The 16,061-nt window shown below is 34.8% G+C and overlaps 2 protein-coding genes across 3 annotated transcripts; both read left to right on the plus strand.

Annotated features, from left to right (window-relative positions):
* Positions 1-832: 832 nt before the first annotated feature.
* On the plus strand, positions 833-9,507 carry LOC140794989 (ran-binding protein M homolog). 2 transcript variants are annotated; one of them, XM_073147339.1, is made up of 11 exons: positions 833-965; positions 1,058-1,459; positions 1,694-1,840; positions 2,961-3,047; positions 3,788-3,833; positions 4,520-4,596; positions 6,099-6,252; positions 6,895-6,963; positions 7,474-7,533; positions 8,469-8,555; positions 8,981-9,507. In XM_073147339.1, exons 2-11 carry the CDS (start codon positions 1,098-1,100, stop codon positions 9,263-9,265), a joined length of 1,374 nt encoding a protein of 457 aa, XP_073003440.1. In that variant the 5' UTR covers positions 833-965; positions 1,058-1,097; the 3' UTR covers positions 9,266-9,507. The 2 variants fall into 2 exon arrangements, with proteins under 2 accessions (XP_073003440.1, XP_073003441.1); XM_073147340.1 differs by having other exon boundaries at positions 857-965; positions 1,029-1,459.
* A 2,380-nt stretch (positions 9,508-11,887) lies between these two features.
* On the plus strand, positions 11,888-16,042 carry LOC140794718 (glycolipid transfer protein 3-like). The gene is made up of 6 exons (XM_073146856.1): positions 11,888-12,412; positions 12,732-12,787; positions 13,879-14,009; positions 14,644-14,779; positions 15,434-15,577; positions 15,662-16,042. Exons 1-6 carry the CDS (start codon positions 12,223-12,225, stop codon positions 15,695-15,697), a joined length of 693 nt encoding a protein of 230 aa, XP_073002957.1. The 5' UTR covers positions 11,888-12,222; the 3' UTR covers positions 15,698-16,042.
* Positions 16,043-16,061: the final 19 nt, after the last annotated feature.

Raw genomic sequence — 16,061 nt, forward strand, 5'->3', positions numbered from 1 at the left:
AACTAAAATGCCTTTGGTATGATTTAATTGATGATATTTTGGTAATTTTTTAGTATAGTTAATTTAATTTATATATTTAGTTAAGTTTAACTAATAGATTTAACAGCAAAATATTTTTTGCACATATTTGTCAAATTATAGAGCTTGATTTGCGGATAGTGAAAATATAAGGTGTAAACTAGAATTTTATTAAAAGACAGAGTGTTATACACAAATTTCCTCCGACAATTAAATTTGATTTCTACCAAGACCCGGCAAACCCAACTAGAAAGATACAAAATTGATTTGGCCCCATGCCTATGCTATTGCAATTTTAGTATTTATTTTATCATTAAACACATATGAAATTTCACTCATGACTCATGCCCTTCTTGAGTAATTAGCTATTTTGCGGGATATGAACACTAAAAGGAGGGTATTTTTGCAAAGAAAATATTCAAAGAAGAGGATTTTTAGGGGAGAAAATTATATTTTACCTCTGGGTGGTTTTACTTAAGGTATAATTTTTATTTTTATTTTTGGTTAAATTAGAAGTCGAATTTAAAGATTCTTATTATAATATCGATCGAATTTTAGATGACAAAGATATAAATTTTTATTATTTAAAATTTGATCAGTATTATTTTAGATGAATTAAAAAAGTGTAATCAATCGTCTTAATTTTAACTAACGACGATCTTAAAATTGTAAAAATTCTATCTGTCTTTAATCAAAGATAATATAAAAATAATAATTGTAATTTAATTAAGATTATTACCGGGGTTAAATGATTTAAGTTGAAAGTATATTGTATGAATGTGAGCTAAACAATAGGGGGTAAAGTGAAATTAACCATTTTTTATAATCGATCTTCGCTAGAAACCCCTTTCACTGCTTTTACGTGCTCCTCCGAGTTGCTTAGGTCTCCGAACCCATCCCTCTCTCGGAGCGAAGAACGGTCGCCATCTCCGATCGATTTGGCTCAAGTAGCGACCAAATCCTCTCCCTTTTCTTGCTGGGGTTTCAGATTCTTGACATTTTTTTTATAGGTTTTCACCAAATTTCGGCGAATTGTTAGGTTAACGGATCAACCTAGGGTTAGTAGAGAGTGGTGGGAAATGGTGAGCAATGAGGAAGTACCGATGGATCCGATCGATCCCATGTTGCTCGCATCGCGATGGAGGTCGGAGTCCGAGTGGAAGAACACGGTGGAGGAGATAGATTCGGAGCCGATCCCTTCCCACCTCAACACGATCAACAGCTCCGGGTTGTTCCACATAGTGTCCACCGACAAGATGTCGGTGCAGTACGTCCGGAGCCAGCAGCACGGCCATGACGTCGGTGTTGTGCAGGCCGATTGCCCCGCGCCGACCAAGCGGCTCGTGTACTACTTCGAGATGACCGTCAAGAACGCTGGGATCAAGGGTCAGGTTGCAATTGGATTCACCATGGAGCAATTCAAGATGCGGAGGCAACCTGGGTGAGAAGAATAAGAAGTTTTGTTATTTAGTTGTATATTTTAATTTTATCCTCTTTTTTGCTCGTCAAAAATAGTTATGTTCTTTGCGTGTATATTTCAAATAGGGCAGATTCATGTCTACTCTGTCTTTACCAACCAGTAATCAGTGACTTGTTGTTCATTAGATGACTTGCTCTTTATCTTAGTTGCCTTTCAAATTGTATATCTCTATTACGGAATTATCTTATTTTGCAGTTGGGAAGTTAATAGTTATGGATATCATGGAGATGATGGGTATCTGTATCGGGGACATGGGAAAGGCGAAGCTTTTGGTCCAACATTTACAACTGGTGATACGGTCGGTGCTGGTATTAATTATGCATCACAAGAAATATTTTTCACGTAAGTTTGTGGGTTACTTATGAGAGAGCAATTTTTGTCAACTGTTAGATATATTTGTTAACCTTTTTCTTTAACTAGGTCTTCATTGTTGTTGGACTAAATCTTCAATAAGGTTTTCACATTTCAATTGAGTATTCTTAATTGAGTTGCAACAACTCAGTTTAAGATAGACTGATCGGCTATCAGTAAATGGAGTTAAGCGTAAGAATGGCCTCTGTTGTCTTTTTGAGTTTCATTTGTTTTTTGAGATGATGTGATGATGGCTATCACAAGTAATAATCACTTTTTAGATAAGAACTTAGATTTAATGAGCTCTGAAAAGATCAAAGAATTTTGGGTTGTTGCAAGAAAGTTGAGAGTAAAGGAGATATTTGACCATGCCTCTTTATTGGTGACTACATAAGAGAAGTACGGCTTTATAGATGTGTTCCATATTTATGCTTATAAAGTTTTCTGATTATTGGGGATAAATGAGAAGAAAAACTTCCCTCCAATCATTTGAGTTTGTCAAGCATGTTAATAGCATAGGTGCAAAGTGCTATTCCATGCCCAAGATTCTCCCATATGTAGGAATAAATTATCTTGTAAACCAAGTAAATCCTTGTAAGGTTCCTAGATGTATTGGGACATATAATTTCAATTTTCTTTCTCACATAAATACAGATAGAAATGCTGCAGACAAGGCTCTTCTAGAATCTGAAGTATAGCCTTATAAGTATGTGGTGAGATTCATGAGAATAGTCTGTGGTGAGAATAAGTGAGAATTGTCACTTAATAAATGTTATAAATAACTAGGTTTCACATAGTTATGTGCATTTATCTGCAATTAATTTTTAACTAGTTCCTTTTAAGGGTTTCTGGCAGTTTAGTAGAAATTACACCAAACATAGTATATAGTACTCTAGGATGAATGTTTAAAATTTAAATTGTTATAATCTTGTATATGTATACATTTTTCTGTAAACTTTCTTGTTCCCCTTTTTCTGGTTCTGGATGCTACTGATTTTTTGTGTTTTGGATTTATATATAGCTGTATATAGTTACCTTTTCTTTTCTATATAGTTTATTGGTTAATGAATCGACTGTTTTTTCTGCATCCAACTGCAAATATCATTTTCAGGAAAAATGGAAAGCCTGTTGGAACTGTCTCCAAGGACATAAAAGGTCCATTCTATCCGACCATTGCTGTTCATAGTCAGAATGAAGAGTATGATTTGTTCCCTTCCTGTATCAGTAATTTGTTTGTTGGCAGTTGAAGCCTTATTTTCTGCTTTATTTTTCGTATCCATCCCTGATTAATTGGAACATAAGATTATGTTATTATTGTGGTCTTAGTTGTTACTCTTTCTATCTGTCAAAATATATAATTCTTTAATTCTTGGATGAAGATATGATTCTCCGAAGTAGGAATTTTCTCTATGTCAAGATTTACCTGTGTTACATTACTTTAATAGTAAGATGTTATTTTCTCATTAAGACAAACTGTTTCCTTTTAGTCAATCTGTTCAGAAAATTTTAAGAAGTTGGTTATCCTATGATGTCTTCGTAATCCTAAATGCTCTATGGCCTTAGACAAATTTCCTAAGAGACTAGGTGCATTGATCTCTGATCAGATGGTCCCTTGGAACCATATAAGTTCGAAGAAACTGGATTTTATTCATCTATTTGAACTTGCTTTATATTGAAGCATTTATTAAATTAATGTTTTCTTTATCACATCTAGTGTCCAATAGAACTTGACATATTAGTCTCAGTATAAAAAAACCAAATGGTGATCTTTATCAAGGACCTCTTGTCTTATAGCACCAAGAATTTGATCTCACGAACACTTCTTTGAAGGTATATCCTCAGTTTGTTAATTCAATCTTCTAGCACAGATAGAACGAAAGAGCACCTTTAGTATTCCAAATCTGATCTTTAGAAATAATTCAAATCTTAATGCATCAGGGTGACAGTGAACTTTGGAAAGCAACCATTCCTTTTCGACATAGAGGTATGTTGCATATCTCTTCTTCTGTATCTTCTGTAGATGTTGTTATTAATTTTCTCAACCCATTGTATGTTTTGTAGATAAACTGCATCTTCAACTTGTTATACTTTGTGTTCTTCCCTTTGTAAATAGGAAGCATCTGCATATTTATTATATGGGATTTGCTGTTATTTTAGTAGCCATTTATTTCTGTTGTTTTTCCACATTTTGGCTGCAGTACCTCTGTATTCTTGATAACCTCTTTTCTAATAAGGAGTTCCTTTTTCAATGGTTAAATGATACACCTTCCCTTCTATATTATTTGTTAACTATATTTTGCATTGTGCTGTAATTTGCTATGTCTTGAGTTAGTTTGTTGAAGAGCAATGACGATCTGATGCCACATTGTATGTTTTCTTGATAGTGATGTTTGAACTTTTCGATCATCTTTACATTGGTTCGACTCTGCTATTTTGTTTATATTTCCTAAGTTATGTTAAGATTAAAATTCTGTATCTGAAAAGAAATTCTTATGAGTTAATTGAATGTAGTTATATGTTTATTATCATTTCATTTACACTCCTGAATATTTTTGAGAGACAAATCCTGTTAATTCACAGTAGACAGAAATATTCATCTCCAGCCTTCATCTTTGGCATCTCATATAATGGATTTAGTAAGTCTTCTCATGCTGTTCTTTCTGTGGGCAGGCATTCATCTCGGATGAGAGACTAAAACTGCAGTCAGTAGTTGAAAAAATGTCCTTACAGCCCAATGTCAGTCATTGGTATGTTTCCATTTGCTGACGAAGAATTTTATAGAAAGTCTTATAGATGTATTGAGTGTACATAGGTGCAACACCTTGCATCTTACTTTTAATGATAATTTACGTCAATCAGTTCCTTGCATCTGCAGTTACTACACCAGATTGTTAGTATTCATATACTTTCTATTTATGCGTAAGTAGATGGAACCTATGAATATAGATGTCAAACTGGATGAATAATGATAAATGGAAGTGTACAATAGCAAAGTAGCAATAGCCGGATACCTCAAATGTTCTGATTGAGGTGTGAAGCTGATACATGGATAGTATACATTAGAAGGATGGTTTTTAGTCAGTTTTAGGAATAACGTACAAAGATATTGTTGATTAGTTCATATATTTATCGTTCCACAGGTGCTGACCATATATACTTGACCAATAAGATGTGCTAACTAAATTTTATTTACAATATATTCCTTCAGGTAGTTGACATTTTATTAATTTGTTTGAGGCAGAATCAAATTAGGCAACATGTAGTTTTAAGATAAGTAGGAATGTAGGATCTGCGCTTGATTTGTCCAGATAAATAAATAGAACCATTACACTAAAGTAGTTTACTCTCCAAACAAATATTTTACAAAATATTATAATTGCAATATAGTGTTTCTATTTTTGGTCATCCTGAGCACTTTGTCTTTGTCAAAGAATATATATTTATTTGGCAATTTGTGCTGATGTTGTTGTAGACAAGAATTATCGTTCTTGTGTCGTGGCCCGTGTAGATGGCGATCTACATGATAAAGCCTCTGAAGTAGGGGCTGCACATTTCTAGAGCCTTGTGACCTTGCAGTGCTTCAGAACTTTGTGAGACTGCTGCAGTCGTCTAAAGCCCCCTGATGGCAGTTGTACTGGTTTGCATGGTAGCCCTTGCAAGCAGGTTGTGAGAATGATGTGTGCCTCCAACATTTAAAAAGTGTTGGTTAACAATATTAATGCCACTCGGCGTTTGCCAAAAAAAATATAAAAAATGCATACAAAATATCCACACCAGTGTCAGTCAGCAGGGTACATGTCAATTGGCATGATGATCCATGGCTATGTAGTCCTACACGCTCAATTTAGCACCCAACTCTACTGAAGATCTTCGTAGTTTGAAGTCTTCTATGATCTGTACCTTTTGTTTATGATCCACTCAGTATGGTAATCATCGCGCTACCTTGATGTATCCCTTGTAATAATCTGGATGGACTACTTTAACCATACATTTATCTTTCTTTTGAGATATGTCACATCCTAAGTTGTCATTGTTCATAGAAATCTGGAAGGAAACATTAGCAGTTCATATTTTCTTTCAAATGAGTTACATCTCTTATTTGCTTTTTGTTCTTTTAATAGTTACTATAAACTATGTAATGATTACTGTTTGCTATATTCTTTTGTGTTGGCAGTACTCCAATATGTCTCTGCAATATTAATTCTCTTGTATATGTACTTATATAGATGTAATTTTCCATCTATGACAGGATTGTGCGATCATATCTGCTACATTATGGGTATCAAGATACTTTAACTTCATTTGACATTGCAAGTGAAAGCAATCCTTCAATCACCCAGGAGAATGGTTTCTGTGAACAAATAGACATGTATGCTCTTAACAATAGAAAGATTTTGCGTCAGGTAACTGGGCATACACTTGATGTAATTGTAGTTACTAGTTTGCTTTTCTCTTTGAATGCTATTAGTTTTGTCAATGACATGCTCTACATTTAGTAAATCGAACCCCTCTTCCTTTCCTCAATGTCCAACCCAAAAGGAGAGTAAAACCACACCGAGGAAAGGGCAGTGGTAGAGACTCACATACAAGATGTCGGTGCTTGACGGTTTGATATTTTACTTTTAGAATCACTTGTTGAAAGATTAGCTGCTTCTCATTTTGTGGTGATTAAAAGGTAATTTACTGAATAATGGCATCTTTGCACTTTGTTATACTGGAATTATGGTTTGTATGGCCTATGGGTCACACTTGGTGCCTAGGAAGCACAATACTTTCACACTCTTGAGTACTTTCACAAAAACCCTTTCAAGGTTTAGACAGTTAACTCTTCTACACTATGTATTTGCTAAATCACCATTTGTACAATTGTTCCTTGTCGGAGTTTCCTTATCTTGAAATATATCTGTACAACAACTGATTATTGGAGTGAACATATTTATCTTGCTGTTTTGTGCTTAGTAACAAAATAATTTTTTTCTGTGGTGTTGGATAGCCTGGTGGCCAATTTCTGTATGCTTTTACTAATTATCTCTGATTTAATGAAGCTTATCAAGAGTGGTGATATTGATTCTGCATTTCAAAAACTTCGAGAGTGGTATCCTCAAGTGGTACAGGTAACAATAATTGCCCGTGTAAGATGATTATACTATTTCCTACATTTATCATATTTTCATTTGTTTTTTTTTTCCTACTGTGCTGTCATATTGTCTGTAGCAGATAGTAAAGGACAATCTATCTGGTTCTCTGAGATGTAAAAACATATGAAAGCTATTGTAGGAATGCTGTGACATGTATTTGATGTCATCTTTCGCAGAAGCCAAAATCATCAGATAGAAGTAGACTGCCATGCAGCATATAGGCTGATAAAGTTGTTCAATTCCAACCTAAGTGCTTTGTTTTCAATAAAAATAATATCTTTCCTCCTTGTTTGGAAGAACAATTTAGTGATACAGATATATGTGAACTGGATGTGATCTTACCATTCATAGATATATTTGGTAGATTCTTATATGAGGGCTAATGTCACAAACAATATATTAACTTTTATTGTCCTACTTCTTTCTATGGAGAACCTATGCCCAAGATTTACCACCACTGAAAGAACAATCAACTTTTTCCTGCAGGATGACACATCAATTGTTTGTTTCTTACTTCATTCTCAAAGATTTATCGAATATATTCGGGTAAGTCTTCTCTATGCAATGTCATATCAGTGAAACTTGCTAATTTCGTGGTTATTTTGAGATTATCTTATTGTATTTAGTTCTTTCATGCTCATTATAATTTACTTTCTGTGGTACAGTGGTATGCTTTACATATGACTTGATTTAACAGTTACTATGTGTTCACCACCAGTTCACATAGATAGAAGGCTGTTGTCATGTTGAAATCTTCTAACTACCAACTCTAAAGTGAATTCTCTTTAGCTGATGAGATTTCAAGGTAGTACCAATTGTGCAAGATGTCGACAATCAATAGTTCTTAGAATATCCTGAAATACCTATTTTGGTGAATTTTTGAGTCAAGAAGATGTTTGAGATTCTCAAACTTGTTTATCAGAATTAAGATGATGCTACTGACTAGCTCTCCTTTTTTTTTGTGTGTTTGCTGCGATTTTCTAGTTTTCTATTGGCTCTAGTCCATTACTATCCAGTGTCACTTGGTGACTTGGGACATTCCACACTATTCTAGGAGCCTTTGAAATTGTCCATGAATTAGATCAGGAGGTTGATGATTTACTAGTTGTCTTGTGGACAGTTCTTTCAGGCCTCACTCAATTGACATCGTGGTGTATTTTATAGCATGACATACTTATGTTAAATCGCGTTGAATTTCAAGTTAGTTATTTGGATCATGACAATACCTGAATTCTTATCTGAGACATCCCTTTGAAAGTTTGAATATATTTCCTTCAATGAAGCCCTACTTTTATGGCATGTGATAAATTTATATTTATGCTTCAGTTGTCCTTGTGTGGAAAGAAAAAAGAAAAGGATCATGCACTTGCATTTGTCATATTACTACTTGGGGACATTTTATCCATGAATCACAAAATTTGCCTTGTTTTCTTTAAAATCTTTTCCTGTTCGTGATTTACAGTATCTTCTTTGATATGCAGGTTGGACATTTGGAAGATGCTGTAATTTATGGTCGCGCTGAACTGGCTAAATTTTTTACAATTAAAGCTTTTGCAAACCTTCTTGAGGTAATGCACCGCCTCCATTTGGGACTATAACATTCTGTCACCAACATTGTACCTTCATACAATTGTTTCAAGTCAGTTTTTTGCATTTATTTGCTTGCAAATTGTTTGCTCTCTATAACTTTTTATGGCATAGGTCTGCTTACAGATTTAGGCTATATCAAATCTTATTGTTTCTGGAAGAACAGAATCTATTTGCAGTTTTTTTTTTCAATCAGTATTACTTTTTCGGTTATCATGATAACATTCCATCTTTATTTAGGATAGCCTGATCAGTGACCACCATATATGCAAACCAGTGTGTTTATGCACTGTAAGATAGATTTTGTTTTGCTTTCAATCATTAAGGAATATTCCAGTGCTACTGGTCAAATGAATTATGAAAGCACTATTATTGACATGTTCACTTTGATCTCTTCTGTTTGTAGGATGTTGTTGCACTGCTAGCTTACAATGAACCTTCAGAATCATGTGTTGGATATCTACTTGAACCTCCACAGCGTGAGTTTGTTGCAGATGCAGTAAATGCAGTTGTCCTATCAACAAACCCTAACACGAAGAACCCACAAGGTTGCATGTTTTCGTGTCTCGAGATGTTGCTGAGGCAGCTTACAGTCTGCGGCTTGGAGAGACGAGCGTACAACGACGACCAAGGGGAGGCTTTCTATCTCCACAGAGAATTGCACAGAGGGGGAAGGGTCAAGCATTGCTAGTTCCACATATCCTTTTGACATGTAATCATTTGGCTTTGCTTAATCAGTATCATTTCTACAAGTATACATGTTATACGTGCAACCTCCTACAATTCCAGCACATTCTTTTCTGTAAATGTTTAAATCTCTCCTTTTTTAACTCTCCCTGCAACTGTAGACCAACTATAATGTTTTAGACCATGTATAGAAATGTTCACAGTTAGGAATTGTATGGAATATTAAACGTTGTCTTTGTTCATCAATTGGTTTCCGTTATGTTTCTTCATTACCTTCAAGCATGTAAACACATCAACAGCTTGTATTTTCAGGTCATGTTGAATGCCTTTTTTTATGTATGTCTGCTATCATGAGCATCTCCAAAACATTGTTATGATATATTCAAAAGGTTTAGGCTAATTGTGTTGAAGCCCCTCTTGACGATGATTTGAAGTCAGCTTCTAATCTTCTATTCGATTATTAGGCATACCATCTGGTATGCCAATGGATAGTTGGAATGATTAGTTTAACTGGGAGCTTGAGATGCAGTTAAGTTTCCACTTATCTACTATTCTGAATATAATTTCGTTAGCTGAAATGCTTGTCAGATGTGTTTTGCTGTAAAATATATCCCTAGGATTGTCCTTATGAAATAATAAACATAATTGTATGTCAGTACCCGAAAAAAGATTTGTTTGTAACTTGTGCTATGCTTAGCGAAAGTAGACGTCAAGCTAAACAAGGTGTAAAGATTATTATTTTCTTTCTTTTCTTTTAAAAAAAAATTGCACTCAAATACTGATATAAAATATGGGGATGGTATCTCAAAATGTGTAAAGGTTACTTCATTTTTCAACGAGGATCTGTACGATGTTCCAACTCCTAAGTGGTAAATTTATAATCACTATCACTCATGTGCCACACTTTCAAACCCTGTAATAACCATCATTTTTCTATGTTTTAGATTTCTATCTAGTAATAATCACCATCTTTGTCGTTGGGTCCAGTAAAATTATAGATTTAACACAATATGATGAAAAAAAAGAGTATAAAAGAAAATTATAACCACTAGCACAAGTACCAAACTGAGTTGGTATTACAAAGAAACACAAGTTTAATCCATGACGTCAACTGCTATCATTATATGCAGCGATAAGTCTTTAAACATCCAAGACTTTCTTTCCACTTGGTTTGTCACTGTTTATCATGATATTTTCTTCGATTAAGACTTTTTATTTTGAGTATTTTGTAACTCGGCCTGCTGTATAATTTTGGTACGACATCCTGAGTTAACTAAATCTAACTAATCATTGTCAAATAAAAAGATATTAAATAATTAATATTCTATTATAATATTGACCAAAATTATCTTTTAGTCTGCTACGATAAGGATGAGTTTTTTTTTTTATAAAAAAATAATAAAGCAATTTCATTACTCAAGAATTGAGGAGCTCCTGATATCAACTACAACAAAAGAGATGAGAGGGTCGGGGAGGACCCCTTCCCATGTACAACCTACTCTGGAAGACCAACCCATGTTTGCTAGCCAATCTGTATAGTGGTTGGCTTCATGGTATATATGACTAATAGAGACAAGAGGGGAAAGAGAGGAGAAGAGTAAGATAGTTCTTAACGATCAATACACCACCAAGGGGCTTGATGGATGCCATTTAACTGTGTTGAGGAATAAAAGTCTGTCTCGATCATGAGAGCAAGAATGCCGTGATGTAAGATGAAGTCTGCCCTCCCGGCTCGTTGGGATCGAGAACCATCAATGTTGAGCTTAAGGAGCCCAGGTGGTGGGGGGGAGGGGTTCTCAGCGGATGAGATGGTCTGAGTTGGACGAGATGCAGACATGGTGGTGCTTTAGGACTCCACTTACTCATACGTTAAGGCAACAATCTGCTCCCATGTGACAGGGAATAATGTGGTTTCGGTGAAGCCAAATATGCTAGAGGGACGTAGTAGCAATTATAGAATGGAGAAAGATCTTTGGGAAGAGGGAAGACCCCCTTCCTCCAAGAGCTAGTATCCATTCTCTCAAGGTGGCGACTTTGAACCAAGGTTCTAGCATTGCTGAAACACAAGCCGAGATAGCCGAGGCAAAAACTGCACCGAGAGAATAAAATATTCAATAGACTCGTCGACTAGCCCACATACAACACACCACACCATGATGTGATGTAGGATGAGGTTTTAGATTTAGTAGGAGTGGTTATACATACAATTTAATGACTTAAAAAGATAAGGTAAAATTTTAGTAATTTAATTAGTAGAGTTTTATATAAATAATAGAGTATTATATAAAAATTATAGGGAAAAAAGAGTAGTATGACTCAAATACAGTGTTAATCCATGAAGTCAACTGCTAGTCCACTATGTGATATTTTCTAGAAATTTTTTTAAAAGTAACAACCTACATTTTCTTTGAATATTTTTTGTAACCTGGCGGCAATGATATTTTAGCAATTTAATTAGTAGGGTTACATGATGACAGTTAATCAAAATAACAATAGGGATATTATATGAAAATGACAGAGAAAAAGGAGGAGTATTATTCAGAAAAAAAATGAAAAATGCAGGGTGTTATTTGAAAATTTCTCTTTTTTTTTTTATATAATAAACCACTCAGGTTCAAAAAAATAGACACTCATCATAGAACCATGAGGTCTCAATCAACATTGCCTGCAAGAAAAGGATCTTACCTTCCCAATAGATACACTAATCATTCACCCAATATGAACAAAACCAAGTTTTGGACATCATGCTACGCAACCAGACTATTATTTATTATTCATGCTAGGCTTATATACAAAATATATGTCGTTTAGTGTCCCATTGTTATTGCCAATAGCTATGCAAAGAGAGAAGAGGGTCATTGACTTTGGATTACCTTCCTCTCTTCTCCATTTTTAGGGAAGAAGAAATGCTAAAGAAGGCTTGAAGAGAGAGGGCTTCTCTATCTCCACCTACATACCCAAATGAAGGCTGCTGCTGATGTCTCCACAGATACCAAGATTTGGAAGAAGAGAGAGGTACAGGAGAGGGATGAGAAGAAGGTGTGGTCTGAGATAAAGTTAGCAATTGAGGAGCTCTCTTTGGGTAGCAATGAAGGAGATTTCTCCACTTTGGCCTTCTTGGGTCTCTCCAATTTGCTCCTCCAAGTTCTTGGTATGCTTTCTGTTTCCTTCTCTCTCTTAATAAAACATGCACAAAAGATCTTTTCTTTTTTGTGGGTTTTTTTTTCCTTCTTCTGTTATTTGATCCTTCAAATTTTGAAAATTTATGAATCAAACCCCCTATAGAGATCTTCTAGATTAGAGATATTGCAATTGGGTTCAAATAATTGTAGCAAGAAAGAGAGGAAAAAAAGAAGAGAGGATTTAGATAGAATATGAGGATATTTTATGAAATGGTGGAGTTGTTGGTGTAAAACCTAAAGTAGTTGGTATAATTCTAATCTTTGTTTCTTTGGTTTGGTTGGATGCAGATAAGATTGGACCGACCATGGCAGTTCTGAGACTTGACATCCAGCGAAATATTGAGGTATTTTATCTCCATTCTTAGATCCATCTCCTTTGGCTATTTGATTTCAGAAATTTTTTAGGCATATTTGCCTATTGAGTTCTATACTTTTGAGTGAAATAGTTTGGCATAGAACCATATCAATCAACATGGAGGAACAGTAACACAATTAGAATCCCATTGGCCCTACGTTATCTCATTAACCTTGGCCATGTGTGGCCTAATCCTGTGCCATCCACACGACTCAGACAAAAATCCAATCCCAAAAGTAAAAGAAAATTTCTTATCCTCATCTTGCTTATGAGGAATTTGTTTTAGGACAATTCTTTTTGGAAATCACCATCTCAACTTTCTTTTTGACGTAAAAGATGAACTCTAAACTTTAAATCCTAAACCCTACATAGATTATTTATCCGGACGAATTAAAGTGATGTTTTACAAATATACTTGAAAAAGAAGTGATGATTTTTGTATATTTGCTAGGGAGAAAGGGCTTTTGCAATTTAATTGCATTTAGTTTTTTAATTTAGTATATAAAATTGAGTGCATATATTTTTATAGTCAATATACACTTCGTTATAAGGGAGTGCATGCACATAATTTACATATACTATGCTTGTGCTATTTCTGTTTTCAAAATGAAACAAAAAAATATTTGATCTTATAAAATCAAGTCATTTTGGTTTTTTTCTTTTGTGCAAATGAATTAGGAGGAAATGTTATGCAATAAGACAAAAAAGTAGGTGGCTATATGCATCTAAATCCATTTGAGAAAAGCCTCGTCCCTTAGGGTATACCCCACTTTGTCACTTTGCTCTTGGAATAGGATTTCCATGCTTGTGCCACACACATGCCTCCATCAACCCATCACATCCCATGGTTGGTCCCTCCTCCCATTAGGTGATCAATTCAAGTATTCAACCATCACCACTTGTGGTCCTCATGATGTCATACCTTAACTTGCACCCTTTAATTTCTCCTCTTGAATTGACCCACAAAGTCAGATTAGCTATGGAACACTAGACAGGAAATTAGTCTAAAAACTCCACTTGGGTCCTACCACATGGCCTATACTGCCTGCTTATGTGCTGCAAATTCCATGGCTTTTGTAGAGATTGGAGGAGAACAATGCATCAGATCCATCAAAACATCCAACTTTGACAGGGATAGTGGAGAAGGAGGTGAGAGAGGGTACTGCAAGGAAGGCTGAGAGTTGTGCCAGAGCTATATTATGGCTTACTAGGTAAAAGTTTTTGACACTTGTTTCACCATGTTGTTTTTATGTTTTTTTTTTAATCTTTTCAGAAATCTCCTGGTATTTTACTTTGGCTAATACTTGTTAGCAGTCCTTTTCTTTATGATCAAGTGTTCTTAGTCCATGACAACATTGGTTTAGCTACTTCTGAAACAGGTCTAAGCTTGTGACGTTTTACCATTTTTGAGTAATTGGGTTCAGGGGAAAGATGATGCTATCCTGTGGAGAAACTAAACTCAAATATTGATACAAGTGTCATGAGGTTGCAAATTGATGCACTTAATATGTACTAATAGTTTCAAAAGCTCTGCAGTGTAAGCAGGCTATTGCACTGCAATTCAAGCACAAATAGTTAGTATTACTGAATAACTTTTCTTTGGTGTATCAGAACAAAAAATTATCATAATGTGCAAATAACATCTTTCTTAAGCTTGCATTTGAGGGACATTTCTAGGTTATCATCATATATAGAGAACCTCATTTGCCATATTTTTGTGTAATTAGCATTTTTATTCAATCAAACTTTCTTAGGGCATCTTTAAACTGGTGGTTTCTCTTTTCTTTCTTTTAAACAAATACTGCAGATGCCTTTTCTCATTCCAATAATTTTTGGCATAACCAGGTCCATGGATTTCAGTTTAGCACTACTAGAAATATTAGAGAAGGATCCTGAATTGAGCCTTCAACAAGTAGTGGAGGAAGCATATAACTCCACATTAAAGCCCTGGCATGGGTGGATCTCTTCAGCTGCTTTTAAGGTAGTTTACTCCTTTTATGACCGCAGCCTCTTTTTTAACTATGCTGGGTACATATTAAGTACATCAAGAATCAATTTGTTCTATGCTACCTATATTAACTAAATCTTTTGTATATTATTATAGGCTGAGTCTTTATTTTGTTTTCTGAATAATTGATCATTGCGAGAAAAGTTGACTTGCTAACATCAAATTGCATGTCAATGGAATTTAGCGGTATTCAAGCCAGACAGGAAACACTTCTGCTGAAAAGCCACATCTTAATCAAGTGATAAATTACCTGTTTTTTCTAGTAAGTATGTGAAAATTTTGGATGTTATTAAGTCAATAAATTTGCATTCTTTCACTTAATCTAAGATCTTGAAGAAAAGTGGGTATTCATAATGCTTTGCCTTTTTGATAAATGCTAGGGCATACATGTGCAACATTTTTGCTTGTAACAACTAAAGATCATATAATGATCTGGTATATTTTCAGAATAAGGATGATCCCTCAGAAAATTAAACTAGGGGCCCTGAAATTTTTAATAACTTCTACAATGAAAGTATTCATCGAATTACTTGAAGAATTCAAGTTATTTTATTTTATGATATTAAGCAAAAACTCGGGATCTAGTATTCGGTTGTTCTTTGTTTGAGCAAAACATTTGATGGACAGATAGCTTTAAAGCTCATACCAGAGAGAAAAATCTTCACCAGCTTTATCATGGGCAAGGGACAAGATTACAGCATGCTGAAGGATGAAATCCACAAGTTAGTCCCGTTACTTCGGCCTCTTCTGGATGAAATCCATTGCCTCATGGTAAGTATGCATGCACATTCTCTTCGAATGTAGAAGTAAATCCATATGCTCAATAGTTCAACTTTTGCTGCCAATATTTTGCAGAAAAAGTTCAGGTTGGATAGGTTGAAGTCGACATGACTGTGAATTGGTTCGATCTTTATGCATGTATATAATCTTCACTCTGTAAAGTTAGTGCCTCAAATTGGCTCCAATTTCCCCCTTATGTAAATAACTTCTCCCCCCCCCCGCCCTTGGTGGCATATTAATACCAGAGTTGAGAGGTTAAGCATAGAGTTGTAGTTTTTTTTGCAGTTAGTAGAAACTAGAAAGACTTGTTATTTTCTTCCAGTGTCAATGGCTGTTGTAAGTTTCCAAAGTGAAGCATTTTTTAGGAAATAGAATTTTCTTTCGCTGTACTGATGCTCGAGAGAATGTAATGCATGAACATGAAAGTTATCAATCTAGAATCTCTTGTTTCAAATAGTAATGGTTTTAGAGCAAA

This window comes from Typha latifolia, chromosome 9 (assembly GCF_019914945.1).
Source record: "Typha latifolia isolate L0001 chromosome 9, TyphaL0001v2, whole genome shotgun sequence".
NCBI lineage: Eukaryota > Viridiplantae > Streptophyta > Magnoliopsida > Poales > Typhaceae > Typha > Typha latifolia.